The sequence below is a fragment of the Procambarus clarkii genome, chromosome 65 (genome assembly GCF_040958095.1).
Source record: "Procambarus clarkii isolate CNS0578487 chromosome 65, FALCON_Pclarkii_2.0, whole genome shotgun sequence".
Taxonomy (NCBI): domain Eukaryota; kingdom Metazoa; phylum Arthropoda; class Malacostraca; order Decapoda; family Cambaridae; genus Procambarus; species Procambarus clarkii.
In genome coordinates this window covers 20,680,374-20,698,141 of record NC_091214.1, presented here as the reverse complement: position 1 = coordinate 20,698,141, position 17,768 = coordinate 20,680,374, and the positions used below count along the sequence as shown (strand labels likewise).

General features: G+C 37.1%; 1 protein-coding gene across 1 annotated transcript in view; it reads left to right on the top strand.

The window, feature by feature from the left end:
* The window catches only part of DAAM (disheveled-associated activator of morphogenesis-like protein), a 112,398-nt gene that overhangs the window by 82,027 nt on the left and 12,603 nt on the right, over nt 1-17,768 (top strand). Inside the window, exons 11-21 of the mRNA XM_069309576.1 lie at nt 456-585; nt 1,553-1,679; nt 2,605-2,790; nt 4,613-4,870; nt 5,506-5,667; nt 6,288-6,415; nt 6,937-7,098; nt 7,227-7,408; nt 8,172-8,355; nt 8,827-9,022; nt 9,208-9,375. Of these exons, the coding sequence (XP_069165677.1) occupies nt 456-585; nt 1,553-1,679; nt 2,605-2,790; nt 4,613-4,870; nt 5,506-5,667; nt 6,288-6,415; nt 6,937-7,098; nt 7,227-7,408; nt 8,172-8,355; nt 8,827-9,022; nt 9,208-9,375 (1,883 nt within the window). The remainder of the gene's footprint in view (nt 1-455; nt 586-1,552; nt 1,680-2,604; nt 2,791-4,612; nt 4,871-5,505; nt 5,668-6,287; nt 6,416-6,936; nt 7,099-7,226; nt 7,409-8,171; nt 8,356-8,826; nt 9,023-9,207; nt 9,376-17,768) is intronic.

Below are 17,768 nucleotides of genomic sequence, written 5' to 3'. Positions count from 1 at the left end.
GTTAGTGGCTATCAGGTAAATCAGGTTAAAATAAATGTCCTGTGCAGTTTGAAGCATTTTTAAAGTTGAAAAATTGATCTAAAGTACTCTGAGTATTTCGATCCTTTTCTGTTTTTAAGCTGCTTTGTTTCTTTGTATTCTTTAGTTTTTGTTGTGTGTCCCTCTCTCATAAGGTGAAGTAATCTAAGGACTCTACCAGCCTCGTTTCACTTATTTGTGCGAGTTGGGGAGTCACTGTTGGGCCCCACTCCCTCTTAATAGGACCTATAGGGCTGACTGACCAGCCTCTGTCCAGACCATTCATCTGGAAAATTGGATGAGACTAGCCCCATGCATCTGGCCTTCAACCTTGGATAGATAGATAAACACAGACACTTATAGATCCCTCCTAAGTTACCCTGCCCACCTCAACACATGGCACAGATCATCAACTAAGACCCTCTCTCTCTCCCCAGCTGATATAGGAGCACCGGACCACTGGATCCTCTTTGACCGCATCTTGCAACAGTTGGTGACCCAAGGGGAGGACGGCCAGGACCGGGAAGTGGCACTTCTTGACATCAACGTTAACAGCATCGTCAAGCTGTAAGTTTTTCCTCCAGGTTTTGGACTTTTTTGTAGCTTTAAGTAAGGACGGAGGTACATTTGGGATTTGGGTGGCTATTTTGTTCAACTATGATAATTGTCATTATGTAGCTTGTTGTAGATTTTGTGTATTGATAGTAATGATTGCAAATCTTTTGCATTGTGCACCTAATACTAAGAGAACAGATTATTGTAAATTATTTTTTTTACAGTATTTGATACATAGTACTGAATAATTTTAATGTTAGTGGGCTTCTTTAGCTCATATTGTATTACCCGTGTAGGATGTCTGAATTATGGGTTATGTAAGGTAGTTTAGTGAGCTTATCTAAGGAGTTAGTTTGCTGTGAGGTTTACTGCCCGAGCTGCTTTAAGTTACAACTTTGTCTTTCAAACGTTATCATTAAGAATGGCGACCTTGATTATCCAATCGAAATGCGTAGTGAACATGACGACCTTCGGGTACTTGATGAGGGTAATGTGTGTACTTACCTAGTTGTGCATACAAGGGTTGAACTTTGGCTCTTTGGTCCCGTCTCTCAACTGTCAATCTACTGGTGTACAGATTCCCAAACTTCTCGAGCTCTCTCATATCTACATTTGAAACTGTGTATGGAGTCGGCCTCTACCACATCACTTCCTAGTGCATTCCATTTAATGTGTGTGGGTCGAGTTGTTGTTGTTTCAGCCACATTGTGACTTATTCCTTGCACACTGACCTTGAGTTCTGCTGTAGTTACTGTACATGTGTACAGTATCACATTACTTCGTTGTAACCAACTGACTTTCATGCTGCATTTCTTCCAAACACTTAATGTTCATTCTGCAACATTGTAGACAAATTAAACTTTAGTTAAACGTTCAAGATTTTCAATTTATGATATAAATTCCTTCTTAAATCTGCAAAAAATTTTGTATATTGATGTATTTATAATTTACTAATGGTATTCATAAACTTCCCTCACAGCATTGCAAATGAACGAGAGTTGACAGAAAGCAGAAAGAAAATAACCAAATTAGAAGGAGAATTTTCTGATGTTGTAACAGATTTGAACCGAAAAGAGCAAGAACTCTTCAGTGCGTGTCAAGAGAAGGTGAGGTGATGTTAAACAGTAGATATATATTCACCAAAATATGTACTGGATAGGAGGGGTAAGGATTTGGAATAGGATAGAGGGAAAGGAATGGTGCCTGGATAGTGATTATTTTTATAGAGATGAAGATGGTATTTGTTGAAGATATGGGCTATAATAGATATGAAAGGTAATTAATAAACAATTAAAGGAAACGCATTTTATAAAAATTAAAAAGATTGTGAATGCATTGGGTTGAACTGCTGTATTTAAAAAAAAAACTTGACTCAATTGGTCAACTATGAAATGTCAGGTAATTGGTGTAATGTATTGAATTTTTAGGATTTTTTGTGCAGCTTTCTTCCAAAAACTCGAAACATATTCAAGAAGGTCCACTGAAGTAAATTTCTGAGCTGTTTCATTCAGCTGCTCTCCCTAGCAAGGACATGGAACCATCAGTAGAAAGCACCAAGCCATTACAACTATATAACATTTGGAAGGAATCAGAAGGGTTTGGGATGGCACAGGGGAAAAGGAATAGTGCCCAACCACTTGGATGGTCGGGGAGTTAAACAAATTTGTTTGTGAAATACATTGACAGTGTTTTCTAGAGATGGTGGTGTAGTGCACGTTATTTTTTTTTCTCTTTAGGTCACTTTAGAGCCAAAGCCAACACATGGCCTTTCTAAGGGTGCATCTCACAATGGTCACCTTAACTTAAATGTTACTGCTAGGTAAACAGAAGCATCAGGTGTAAGGAAACATGCCCAAATGTATACCAATTACCTAGCATATAAGTATACTGTACTGTGTATGTTGTTTAATGTACAGTATTTTTTAAAAACATTTTCAAAAAAATTAACATGCACTAATTGTTTTTCTCTAATAATAGCATTTTAAGAAGTATTCAGTTATTAATGCTTGTGGATTTACACTTTATTTACAGGAGGAGCTGTCACAGACACTTGCCCAGGTTCGTGGGCAGCTGGAGTCAGAGGTGCGGGCGGGTTCTGAAGCACAGCAGCGGAATAGTGAACTGGACACCCGGATACAGTCGCTGACCCGCCAAATCCAAGAGTTGGTTGCTGGTTCCATATCTGATGATGTCAAGGCTACCATTGCCTCTGCCAAGGTGAGGGCTGAAGAATTTGAAATTACTTATTGATGGCTTCATATACATTTTAGTTGGTCTGTGTTATTAATGCTGACAGTATCTTTACAATACTGGCATTTGTAAAGTCTATAAAACAGTTTAAACAGGATGTACTTATGAATTCATTCATATATACACACAGATAGCTTTGACTTAGAGAGGATGCATTCTCGGGAAACATTGTCAAACTGAATTTTCTCAAATTTAAATTGGTTTGATGAGTGAAATAGGGATGCCTTACAGATACCTCCAGTAGTTCATTTTTCTCCTCATTCATATGACAACAAAATACACACAGTATATTAGACTATTGTTCTGTGTAAATATACTGTACACTTATAATTGTATATACTGTACAGTAATAATATTAGTGGCAGGTAGCAAGGCACAGGTTATACCTGACCTGGAATTCAGCACTGGCAAGTAAGATAATAATCCAGTGCAAACTGCAACAGTTGCCTAACTCCTGGTTGCCTAATTACTGCTAGTTAAATGAAGGCATCGGGTGAAGGAAACATGCCCAACCATTTTTGTCCTGCCCTGGGATTGAACCAGAGTCCCTCGGTTGTGAATCAAGGTTGTAGCCCACTGTGCTTCAGGAGGAAAGAAGCTGTTCCACCTGGATTTCAGTTTCAATATGAAAATAAGCAGTTACAAATAATAATGCTAAAGTAGTGGACCATATTTTTGTCCCAAAATGCAATGTTGACAAGTTACCTGAATTTACCTAAGGACCACCATCTATATAGTGGCCTTGACACTGACATGAAGTCAGTGGCTTCTGAAAGGTTCCTCCATTTTCCTGGGGATTTTTTCAAACTGGATTTTGAACTGCAGTAATGTCTTGGCATATACAGCTTTGGCGTGTAGACAGTTCCTTAGGTTTATAACCCTGTGGGTGAAAATATGTTGTACTGTACTGCACAGGTAATGTGGAAGGTAGAGTATGTTCGTACAATGGAATATACTCTCTTGTCCTGCACAGTGTAACTGTATAGTATGAACGCAGTCTCCGTGGTGTAGTGGTAAGACACTCGCCTGGCGTTCCGCGAGCGCTATGTTATGGGTTCGTATCCTGGCCGGGGAGGATTTACTGGGCGCAATTCCTTAACTGTAGCCTCTGTTTAACGCAACAGTAAAATGTGTACTTGGATGAAAAAACGATTCTTCGCGGCAAGGGATCGTATTCCAGGGACCTGCCCGAAACGCTACGCATACTAGTGGCTGTACAAGAATGTAACAACTCTTGTATATATCTCAAAAAAAAAAAAAAAAAAAAAAAAAAGACTGTAGATTGTGCTGTAATACAAAATAACAGTATACTTCCCAGACAATAACACTATAGCACTCCATGCAGTACAGTATAATACTGCATACTGTGAGAATATACTGCCCTATACAGTATGACTGCAGTATACTGTCCCATGCAGCATGAATAAATTGATGATTGAAGTGACAACAGTATCTTGAATACACAGTGGCTGCTGAAGTATAAATGAATGAATGCAGAAGGTCAATGCATTGCCTGAAAATGCCAATATTTCCAATTGGTAGTTCTAAAATTTATAAATATCTTTGCAAGAGAATAGTAACAGTCCATAAGAATGTGCAGCACTTGAAAGCAAAACGATAAAACGATGGACATTTTACCTTGCGCATTGGCGAAATGTGTTATTGTTCATTATAAAAGTTTAAGTTAAATTATCTACGGAATGTGTGTGTGTGTGTGCCTGTGTAATCTAATACCCGATATTTAAAAGCGGTGTTTCACACGCGTATGTTTTGTCGCCTTAATTCCCAGGCTCTACAAGATGGCATCCTGAAAGGGGCACCATGTCCCCCACCACCACCACCTCCCATGATGAATGGGGGTCCCCCACCTCCTCCCCCCATGATGAATGGTGCACCTCCACCTCCTCCCCCCATGATGAAGGGTGGACCCCCACCACCCCCACCAATGATGAATGGGGGTCCTCCAGGGGGGCCACCACCACCACCAAACAGCAATAAATTAAATAAGCCAAGCAAACAAGTAAGTTATTGCCCAAAAAATATTTTAGTTGAAATTCATTGTAGAACAGACAAAACTACTGTAATGTACAATGGATAAACATAATACACTTTATTGTGACTCATCATCTGCAAAATGTGGATGAAGATATGATGACCAAACCACACGTCAGAAGATGGAGAACCGACAATGTTCGGGTCTGTCCTGGACCATTACCAAGTCGTGTGATAATGGTCCGGCTTGATAATGGTCGAGGACAGACCGAAACGTTATCTTTTTTCCATCTTCTAATGGATTTTGTTTTGGTCACTATATCTCTTTGGTTTTGTTAAACTTGCCCCAAATGCAGTGAGTGGGGAAACGCTTTTGAAAGTGTTTTCTTCCATAAACTTAATCAATTAACTTTCTTTCTCATATGTACTCTTCTTACAAATAATTTGTATTACTGTTTAAGGTAAAGACTTTTTTGTACTATATACAGTACTGTATATCGGCGTGCCTGATATACACAACTGGGACTTGCCTGAACGTCTGTGTATAATAGGGGGTTAAATATTCTACTGATACAAGATGGCATACTTATACAGTATTACATACTATACGCATGAAATGATATTTGTTTTTACTCATACAGCACTGTATACCAATAACGTACCTTTTTAAATTTCAGATACCCAAATCAGGCAAATCAACTTCGGGCATTTAACTGGTCAAAGATGCCAGATTCCAGAGTAACGGGCACAATCTTCGCCACGCTTGATGAGTGTCCACTATACAAGTTCATGGACCTGGAGGATATTGATAGAACCTTCGATGCCACAGCCGGCAAAAAAGGAAATGGGGAGGTAAGTTCTGTGGAATCTTAGTCGTCTATAATACTTAAATTATTAATAATAATAATTATAATAATTTCACTGACGAGGGGCAAGCAGCCAGAGTGTATATATATATACTATACATAATGTCAGGCTTATATCGAGGCCTTCCCCCCAAGGTTGAATTACTGACCCCGCCCTGGGTGTAACCCCGCAACAAGCTGTCTTAACTCCTGGGTACCTACTTACTGCTAGGTGAACAAGGGCATTGGGTGATTAGAAATGTGCCCAGCCATTTCTGCCCAACCTGGGATTCGAACTCGGAATTCCTCGATTGTGATTCGAGAACGAATCCGGCTATACTACCGGGATCAGGAAATAAATGGCGAGTTAATCATTGAGGATCAGTGTTAAATAATTTGTGTATTGGCCAAGTCTAAATCACACGTTCACAACGGGATCATTGTTTAACATTAATTTGGAAGAAATTAAGAAGTCGGTAAGTTATATAGCAGGATGAGAATTGAGCAAGAATGCACTGGCTACTAAACACTTTAAATTTTGGAAATTTGTCGTATGATACTAAATGGTTAACTGGTATTCATTTCATTCCATACTAGAATTGTAATTTTTTGCATATGTCATTTCAGGGAGAGAAAACACTGGAGAGAATAAAGTCACAGAAGATGCAGCAGATCAGTGTGCTGGAGAATCGTCGCCAGCAGAACTGCACGATCCTTTTATCAAAACTAAAAATGACAAATGAAGAGCTCATCAGGTGAGAAGTAGTAGGCATCCGTCAATCCCGTGGGGTTATGGAGTTGTGCCCTGGGTGTCTAGTTGTTGTAGTGTAGTTGGATGCAGCGCCTGCTGTGGCTGTGAAGGCCAACCCGAGAATGAGTCTCGACTGCAGCGAGCGCAGATAAACGCCGAAGCGGGTGAGAAGAGTGCCTGGGTACTTCGTGTGTGTATCCTCTGCCACCATGTTGCACTTTTACTTCACAGATAATGGGAGTTAACTCATTCCTTTCCTTTTCCGCATCATTAATAAATCATACTCCAGTCAATGGGGGGTGGAGAACAAAGAAGTTCCATGTGGACTTTACTTTCCACTAACTGTATGGGGTAGAATATTAAATCAACCAGGTCTTTACAAAATATTATGCATAGAACAGTACAATATTTGCCATTTATTGCATAATTGTTGCATCATTTTTTACATGAACTATTGATTAATTTTCTTAACCCAAAATAAATGTTACCTGTGGTGTTTGCTTATTCTGCTGTTCTGTATTACAGAGTACTCTTGAAAATGGACAGTGATGGAGAACTGGCCCCTGACATGATGGAACAACTCCTAAAGTTCACGCCAACAGCTGAAGAGAAGTCCATGCTAGAGGAACATCTCGATGAAATTGAAAATTTGGCACGAGCTGACCGCTTCCTTTACGAGATATCAAAGTGAGAAAATAAATGCTGTACTATTCTATATAACTTATGAATGTATTATTGAACTCGTCTTGTATGATAACCATTCCCCACATTATGCAAAGTTGTAAATTTTTTTTTTCATCTTTCCTCTTGAAAAGAATTGATCACTACGAGGAGCGACTTCGATGTCTGCACTACCAGAAGAAGTTCAAAGAGCGACTGGCTGAATGTGAACCGAAACTTTCTTCAGTCATCAATGCAAATAAAGAACTAAGAAATAGCAAAAGACTGAAGAAGTTTATCGAAGTTGTTTTAGCCTTCGGAAATTATATGAACAGAGGTAACATTGACTATTTTTATTTGGTTACATCTTGACATGTAATTTATTTACTTAGATCTGTAACCATGCATGGTATGGCTGTCTCTTGCAAGCTCATTACGGGTATAAAACTTGCCAAAAAATCTCCATCGCATATTCCAATATCACCTTTATCTTGAGAAAGTCGCCCTTGAGAATGTCCTCGGAATAGAAAACGTGCTTAATGTTTCAAAAGCTGCCTGGTTCCTGTGCCCATTGAGGCCACTATAGACAGTAATTTTAAGGTGAATTTATAAGTACAGTACAGTTAAATTATTTCTGAAGATATGTTTTGAGCTATATTCTGAATTGGAACTGTCAGATTTTATAACTTGGCAAGATATTTCAAGGTTGATGTCAATGCTGAAGATCATTTACTAGTCTTCTAACTATTTGTGGTTTCTCTTACTTTTTTTTCAAAGCTACAATATAATTTAATTCCTGCTTTCCCATAGATCTTTGAATTACCTTCAATTTTAATTGTGTAGGTTGTGATGTTCATGTCAATGTAAATAAGGTTCGTCCTTAAATAGAACCCTGTCGTACTGTTTACATTTTTGCAATCGGGTTCTTTTCTCATTTAGAATGGCTCCGCTCTGTACAGTATCCTTCATGTTTTGCATATTACATAATTTTACCATGGATTCCAAGTGCTTGTATTTTCTAAGCTCCTGGAGAGAAATTGTCTTTGATACTTTTAATGATGCCCATCAAACCTTGTTTTATCTATATTGACCCTTAACAGGTGCTCGAGGTGGTGCTTATGGTTTCCGCGTATCTTCCCTAAATAAGCTAACCGACACAAAATCCTCTAATAACCGATCCATTACACTACTCCACTACATCGTCCGAGTTTGTGAAAAGCAGTGGAGAGACATCCTCAGACTAGACGAAGACTTCCCTAACATCAAGGAGGCAGCCAAAGTGAAGTAAGTGGCTCCAAATTAAGTGTTTCTACAATACTTTTTATGCAGAAATACTGTGTTCTTTATTAGGGCATAAATGAAACTTACATTTCTAGCAGATAACCTAAAACACAATAAGACTCGTTATGATATTAATATGAAATTGTCATAATTAATGTTAGACCTAAAAAATAAAGATGAAATTTAATATGGTTTTCCCCCAAATAAATTTTATAATTTTGGTATGTTAACGATTTCTTTTTAATAACTAAACATACAATCAACATTTGAGAAAAAATAATGAAATGTTACAATTGTCTAAAAATCTCTAGAATTTACTGTAATTGTTTATTAATTTCTGTATCAATATTGACAGAAAATTGGCTTATGACACCATACAGTAATAATAATAATAATAATAATACCTGTACCATATTATAACACATTTACTTAGTATGGAATGCTCTTAACTATTCTGCTATAATTTTTGTACAGCATTACCGAGTTGGAGAAGGAGATCAGTGGCCTGCGACAAGGGCTCGACTTTATCGAGAGAGAGGTCACGTGGCACAGAGGCCAGGGATCTCCGCCCCCTGGAGATCGCTTCCGCCTAGCCATGAACGAGTTCACAGCTTTAGCTAAGGACAAGTTCACTAATATGGAGGCCCAGTTTAATTTGATGAAGACACAGGTTAGTGTTTGGCTCAACTGCACTCTGCACCTTGACATTTTGCTTTCCCTGTAATTAATGGGGTGCAATCTACTAGCAAAGTTATTACCCTAGTTTTCAAAACTTATCTAATGGCTTCATAAATATTTATTGCTATTTATCTATTTATAGGTTGCTAAAAACGTCCTATTTTATGTCTGCTTCAGTTTGAAAGTGTTACGACTCTCTTCGGGGAGGACTCGAAGACAACGCAGCCGGAGGATTTCTTCGGCACCTTTGACACCTTTATCGACATGTTCAGAGAAGCAAAGAAAGATCTGGAGAATATGAAGAAAAAAGAGGAGGAGGAAGAAAGAAAGAAGAAGGAAGCAGAGGTAAGTCTAATAAATTATTGGAAAAATGTAACAACAGTACACTAATTGTATTATGATGTATTATTAGGATATCTTGTGGTAGTACAGTAACTACCAAGTCTTGCTTTTGAGTACCATTTGGTTTCAAGGCAGAATATATACACAAAATGAATGGAGAAAAAATTTAATGTTGCAAAGCTTTACAAGAATGTAGTTTAGCATACAAATGAAAAATTTTTGTATTCTCTTTGGAGAGGACAGGAGATGACTTCTAATTTCTGTTAACAGGCTTAGAGCTCTTCCTTCGCTCAGCTTACATTAAGCTTTGCCTTAACTTTTCTATTTTCTTTAGACATAAAGACCGTGTACAAGTAGGAGAATATCTCATCACACCAGTTTACTGTATGGTGGCTATAGTGCTATACTGTACACACTATAACTTCTCACAATGCCACAAGGTGCAGCACATCAGACAAATCCTTCATGCGTGCTTCTTCATTTCCCTGTTCCGTGTTTGGATGCAGGTTCCTGTTTCTTGCATATCTGCAATATCTTCTCTTTACTTTGTACAATCATTCACTCCTGTTTGCTCAATTTCTTGTTATGCCACTGTTAATATCTTGGGTATGTGGAAAAACACGGCTAACCACATGGAATAAAAACAGAGAACACGAACACATACACACACACACACACACACATATACATATACTACCTGACTACTTGAAGCCTACTTGCGAATAATAGCATAATATAAGGTTATTTATTTTTTTCATAATTCCTTCAGTGTGAAATCTCAACATTTTAAACTGTGTATGAAAGCTGCTTCTTTCAGAAACAAGGAATGTACATTTGATCTTCAGATACATTACAGTACTTGTAATCTTGCTTGTAAAGGTCCAGGATGATGACTTTCTAGACTACCCTTGCCGACTATTAAAGAATGAGGGGAATTGCAAAACACCACCTGAAGGGAATTAATAGATCAAAGCATGGAAGTATCATGGGGAATTTCAAAAGTCATCACTGAACTTCAACATGTGACAAGGAGAAGAATGAAAAGAAAGAACTAGATTGACGACACATGCAGTACAAAAATGCTCTAACAAGTAAACGCAATCTCTGAAGAAGGTATCAATCTATGAAGGATGAGATGTACAGAAGGGCATTAAATTTAGCTACCCTGAAAATCAGATCAGCCAAACTATGAAAGAAAATTTTCTCAAAGCGTTAAGAAGCACATAAGAAGTGAAACCAAGACGAAAGACTTGTAAGGACCTTTTAAAAGGTGGGACCAGACAATTATAATTGACAATAAAAAGGCAACCAGCACTTTGAATGAATACTTACCATCAGTGTTCACATTAGATAGATTAGACAACATGCCAGTAACTACACAAATGTTTGGAGCAGGTGAACAGAATGAATTCGGTCTTACCTGCCCGAAACGCTATGCATGTTAGTGGCTTTGCATGAATGTAAAAAAATACCAATCTTAGATAATATCACCAACCCATTGTACCTTCTTGCAAATAAATTGATTATGCCAATATTCCCTAATTAATAATAATAATGTGGCAGATATTCAGGAAGAACATTGACAAATCAAAGGATTGGATATCCCCAGGGGGGTGGATTGAATTCAATCTACAGTCATAAAGGATCTGGCGGAGGAACCATGTCTACCACTGAAACTCAAGAGATTCTTTGGACTGAGGCACTAGTTTCCCTAGATTGGAAATATGTAAATCTCGCCCTAATTTTTTTATTTTTTGGGGGGGAGGGAGGGGAAATCTTCAAAAAAGAGAGGAAGAGTTCAACAAAAAACTATTGACAAATCAGCACAACTTCACATACCTGCAAGGTTATGGAGAGAATCCTAAGGAAAGGAATCTCTCGGTGCAAATTCTAGTAAAATCGATGATACAAACTATTTTTTTGGAAATGGTAACCACCTCAGACTAAGGACTTCCAGTAGGTGTATACATGGACTTCTCTAAAGCTTTTGATAAGGTACTACATGAAAGACTGGCAAGGATATTACAAGCACATGAAATAATTGGTAAAGTACTAGAAAGGTTAAAACAAAGCAAAGGGTTTTTCTGAATGGAAATGAATTTGTCTAGAGGAACATGGTGAATGGTGTATAGCAAGGTTCCATCTTGGAGCCAACTCTTTTTGTCATCTCTGGAGCTGTTTTAGTGTTCCACACATTTTTTCATTCTCTGTGAATCTGTTCCCCCATTTTCAATCTGATTTTTATCCTTCGGGTGCAATTTCCTTCCCTCATGATCTGTTTAACATGTTGGAACATGAATCTCCCAGTCAGTGTCATCCATTTTTACTTCATAGGCTTCTCACTCTATTGAATTAAAGTTGAAGTCACCAACTACCAACAATCGTGATTTATCTTTATTTGCACTTACTGCAATATTTCTAATGTTATTATTAGGCCCTCTTTTTTGTTGTCCAGCTCCTCTTTTGTCCATGTGTGGACAAAAGAGGTGGACTGTAGTCATTTATAATTATCAATTTATCATCCTCATTACAACTCTCCAGAGCCATTGTCAACTTCTCATGGGTTGTTGATTGTTATTTATTACAAGTCCTTATATTATAAGGACTGTTAAGAAAAGGTACAAGGAAGTATAAGGGTACAAGCCTGTATCTACTCATCCATATTAAAGGGGGGTAAATATAACACACAATGGGAATTAGTATTAGTATGATATGGCAATATTTTTTTACTAATAATGTCCCCTACAATTTTTTACTAATGACAGGTAATCCATGTGAACACTTTGGAGGCTAAGATTAAAAGCTGACTAGGAGTCTCTGCCTGATGTAAGGCCAGCCCTTTCTACTCTCAATACTTATATGTATATGCTGTATCATACTTGTCAAATCTCATGCAGGATGTATGAGACTTGGCCATTCCTCATTTCCTCTCCCTTCGTATGTCGAGTTGTCACCATGGCATTTATTCGTAAATGGTTGTTTCCGTATCATTTATTCATAAATGGTCGATACCGTGCCATTTATACATGAATGGTTGTCGCCGTGTCATTTATACATAAATGTTAATTTAGCCATAAAATAAAATGTGTTCTTCTGGAGATGTGGTGTTGTGCAACTGTTATTGACTACATATTTAAAACATGAGTGAACATCAATGCTAATTTTTATTATTTATATCAATATCATAAATGCATATTATTTATGCATCTCTAAATCTCATGGTTAACATCATATTCAGCAGACAAATTTCTTGAATGTTGTAGTTAATAAGAAAGTCATGGCCAGGTTCACTGTAAATTATGCAAAAGTTGAACAGTGGTCATTCTAAGGTCACAAATTATATATTGGAGACTGTGTTTAGTGCCAGTCCAACATTATATTTAATCATTAAATTAATTTGACCTGTTAGGTATATGATGACTTGCATGGGCTTGGTGTGGATTAATTTGAGTGTGGAGCTCTCCAGGCAGGCAGGCAGGCAGGAAGCCTCCAAGGATCCACCAGAAAGAGAATTTCATTACACTCAATGCTAGTTTCTCTTACGTCCTTTAGTATTCAAATAATACAAAACGTGAATTAATTTAATACAATATTACATATTTTATATTCTATCTATAGTAGCAATCTGTAAGTTCTATTTTTGTTTGTTTGAAGATAGGCTGAAATATCATACAAAGACTACATAGTACGGTATTCAGATTTACCAGAACTAATAAGAATTTTTCTGTGGCTTAATAGTTAAAATTGTCTTGGGTTGGGTGTACAACAGTTTGTTGAACTTTATTGCCATGGTAAGAATAAAATTAGTCTGATGATAAAAATGTCTACCTAGGCCTTACTAGAGTTACTTCTGCTGAATATGTAATAACCTTGAATTGTCACTTAATGTTACCTAGTGAAGTCATACACGCCTGCAGTTACCTAAACAAAAATCTTCCCTTAACATATACAGTACCTCTATCCAACTTGTCTTAGTGTCCTAAGGGACCATTCCTAAGAGTATTTAAATCTGTGTGTTTCATAATTTTCTCCATATTTCTTGCTAATGTTTGCACTGCTTATTATTTTGCAAGTTTTATTAACATGTAATTATCTTTTGTCTGTATTATTGCATCTACTGTACTTGTGATTGTCATGTCCATGCAGTTATTGATGCATCAGTTACACTTTGTTTACTGTACCTTAATTGTTATTTAGAATAATATAGTTTTCTTCCTCAGTCTCAGCTTTTTTTTGTGTGTGTGTGTTAATGGATTGTACTTTAGTATATGCAGATGTTCTACATGTGTAGTGTCAGCTTTGTGTTTAACCTTCGTGTTCATGTCCGTATGTTTAGTTTTCTAGAGTCGTGTTTGTCTTGCAGCAATATAAGCGGCGATCCCTGCCTAGCAGCTGGCACGAGCGAGCCGTATTTGCCCTCTGGCACTGACATTGGCTCTGACCTTGTACGACAGGTGACCCAGCACTACCCCGACACGTGTACAACTAACATCACCTAAAGCGCAAATTTATAAGCCTTGTGAATAGTTATAACAGGAATTAGAATTGTCCTAGGCAAAGACGACTTGTTTGTTTCCATGTAGTGCGTGTTATTTAAAATGGACTAGTTACGTTATTTTAAGTAGTGTAAAGTATATTGGCAAAATTATTTCAACTGGAGACCTGGTAATAATTTTTTTGGAGTAAGGGGTGAAGATAAGAAAGACGTACAGGATAGCATTCCTACATCATTCTTCATCCAAGAGTTGTAAACAACACCTGGCCATCTGCAAAATGTCAATTAATGAATATAGTTCGAACAACTTTCCAGTAAAGGTGTTTCTGAACTACCAAAGACAGTTTTATTGAGATTAGCCATCTTAAAAGTCTTGCCTCCAGGACTATTAATTTCCTGTATTAACCTTGACACGAAGGCTGCAGAGTTTGGATAAAGTCTGGGGTATTAATGGTTCACATGGTTGTTGGGTACTAACATGATTTTTTCCCTCGGGTTGTTAAGGGTGCCACAGTAGGGGCTGCTCGGTGTGCCTGGCTCTCATGCCCAATTCTTGCTTATAATCATCTTGCTGAGTAATATGACTGTACATATAAAAATGGCTCAATGCCTATATTCTGTACATATATATTTTAAGAACACTTTGCTTAAAGCTGTAGTTATTGCTTTATATTAAAATTAGTCCTTTAGGTAGCATCTGATTATTTTTTAATGAGATGAACATATACACTGTACAGTTGGTATACTTGTAACACTCGGTTTAGGCACAAACTTTTAATGCACTTTTGTGACAAATTGAATACTCGGAACTTGGCTGCTTCTGAATTAAGAAGAATGAGAGGTGTATCTGAGAATTTTCTTACCGACATGCTATCACTACTCTTAGTACGTTATGCACGGGAGCAAAGTTGTCGCCACATTACTGGTACAGTATTCTGGGAGTTGCAAAATCAAAGTGTGAAGCAAAATATAAATATAAATTAAATTGCCCTGACCTGAACACTCAACACTCGACTTGCTTCATAAAGAAATGTTGTTTAACACAAATACTGATTTAGCATAAAATAAGACCAATACTATAGTTTATATTTGTTGCTCCTTACTCTACAGAATCTCTTCTCTCATCTGTCTCTGTACACAAGTACTCAAAATTCATCTTTTGAATTCAATAGATCTTTTGTGTATTAAATACTGTACATACATTAAATTTTTGGATAATGCCTTTATCTTTAGAAAATCAAATTCAAAGGAATTTCCACCATGTGAACCATACCAAATGAAGCAGATGGAAAAAAAAAATGGATTGTATAGTGATGTAGTGAGCACACTTAAACCACGGTACCACTTAAAACTGACTAGCGTACTAGTATTGTAATGTAGTTAATTTTTCCTCCTAACTCAGACTTTCACGACGGAAAAAGCTTTTTTTACTCATCTTTGTATTCACAAATATTTGGATTTTGCTATTCAGGGTAAAATATTACTTTTCTAGAACTTTCTTTCCATTTACTGTATTTAAAAATATTTTCCCTCTATAACGACATAATCATTGCATGTTTATGTAGATGTTACGAGCTCGGCAAAAATTATTCTTGGTGGATTTGTGATTATCTAAACATCTATATTTATGCAAATGTAATTACTGCATTACTTCAGCTGCCCACTTGAGAGGTTCTCTGACCTCTGTTGCATGGGTAACTTCTCTTGACAGTTGCAGATGTGGTGGTGGTGTACTCATTCCTCGGCTCTAATCATCAGCATTTTAATTTTATTTGTATAACATTTTGAACATTGTGTTCTAAGTTAGTTCCAAGAATGTATGGCATAAATATTAATATACCAAAATTGTCTTTCAACAATAGTAACTAGGCACATTGTAACATTTTCAGATTGTGCTGCAGTAGCTAGAAATTTGCTTTGTTGATCTAAGGAATGTTGATTGTAAATATTCATTATTCATTAGTTAGAAAATGTGTGGATGAAAGGAATTACTGTCTTAAGGCTTAACAACTTTGTGTTCCACTCATTGAAATGTGACTGTAACACATACGCAAACTGATAATAGTGATGCCTACAGTCCACCAGCAAGCAACACATGGACAAAGGAGGAGCTGGATGACAAATGAGAGGTCCTCATAATGGTCATGAAAGAGATGTAAGATCAGATACATAAATCACGATTGTTGGTACTGGGGGACTTCAACTTGAAATTGATAGTGGGAGGCCTACAAAGCTAGACTGGAGGACATTTAGACTGGCAGATTCGAAAACCTCACCCCTGGAGACATTTATGTATCAACACGTTAAGCATGTCACGAGAATGAGGGAAGGCAATGTTCCATCAATGCTGGATTTTATATGTACCAAGAAAGAAGAGCTTTTTGACATCCAGTACCTCCCTCCCTTGGGGAAGGGAGGTACCTTCCTGTCCTGTTGAAAATTAAATATGCAATGTGATATAATCTAGAAGTGAGGAAAATTTAAATAATGTACTATAGTTGAAAAACTTTGTTTCAGGTAAAGACACTATGGGGGAACTAAGCAAGTTCTTTAATGAATGTGATTGGGAACACATGTTGTTATGCAAGGAAGTAAATGAAATGTATGCCAAATTTTGTGAAATATATGATAAAGGCACAACATTTATATCAAAACATGCAGAACTAGAAAACAGGATTGATTCAACAGAAATTGCAAGTGTCCGAGAACAAGAGAAAAAAAAAGGGTTCAAAATAGGAACAGCTTAACATACCAGCAATACAAATAAGCAAGAAACAATAAGTGAGGAGAGAGACCGAAGGAAACTTTGAGAAAAGTGTAGCAGACAAATATAAAAACAGAACCAGGCATTTTCTATAAATTTATTAAAAGCAAGCTGCATGTAAAGGATGAAAGCCAGAGACTGTAAATGGGGGAACAGATTCACAGAATGAAAAGGAAATGTGTAAAACATTAAATGGACAGTTCTAAAGTGTTAGCAAAATGAAGTTTTCATAGAACAGCATAGAGTACATAGAAGTGTCTAGAAATGAAAGGGTAAGGAGGGAATGCTAAAGGAGCTAGGTAGAAACAAAGCAGTTGCCTCAGATGGAGTTTTACTTTGCATTCTGCGAGAATGTGCACCTGAGCTGTGTATCCCATTTAAATTGATTTCAGGCTTCTTTATGTACAGCAATCTGGGCAGATATATGAAAAAAGCATAGTTGCAATCTACAAAAATGGTAGCAGAGGAGACCCTTCTTAATCATAGGCCTGTATTGCTAAATGTGGTAGTTGAAACACTAGAAAGAATAATTCAATGGGTAGCATATCTGGAAAGAAATTACACGAGACAAAATGGCTTTTAAACGGGAAGATCCCGAATAACAAATCTACTTAGTTTTTATGATAGAGCTGTGAAGACCTTACAGGAAAGAGATGGTTGGATTGACTGCATTTATTGAGACCTGAAAAAGCTTTTGACAATCCCATAACGGCATCCATCAATCAAGATGCTCAAGCATTTGGGAGGCATGACATAGATGAAAAATATTGCAACAGAAAAATGTGGGTGGTAATCAGAGGCAATGTATCAGACTAGAGACATGTTACTTGTGGAGTATCACAAGATTCATTTCTTGCACCAGTAATGTTCACTGTCTATATAAATGATCTACCATAGGCAATACAAATTTATATGAACATTTTTGCAGATAACACCCCCCACACTTGGGTATTTATGTACTTTATGTAAATAATTGTAAACACTGAGTGCTTTATCAAGGTCTGAGTAAATGAGTAATTGGCCATTGAGATGTTATCCTGAACAATTCACATGCTCAGACCTTGATAATGAAATAAGGAGAGTGCAAAAGTCATGGTGTTTACAATTATTTACATAAATTACATAAATTATATAAAT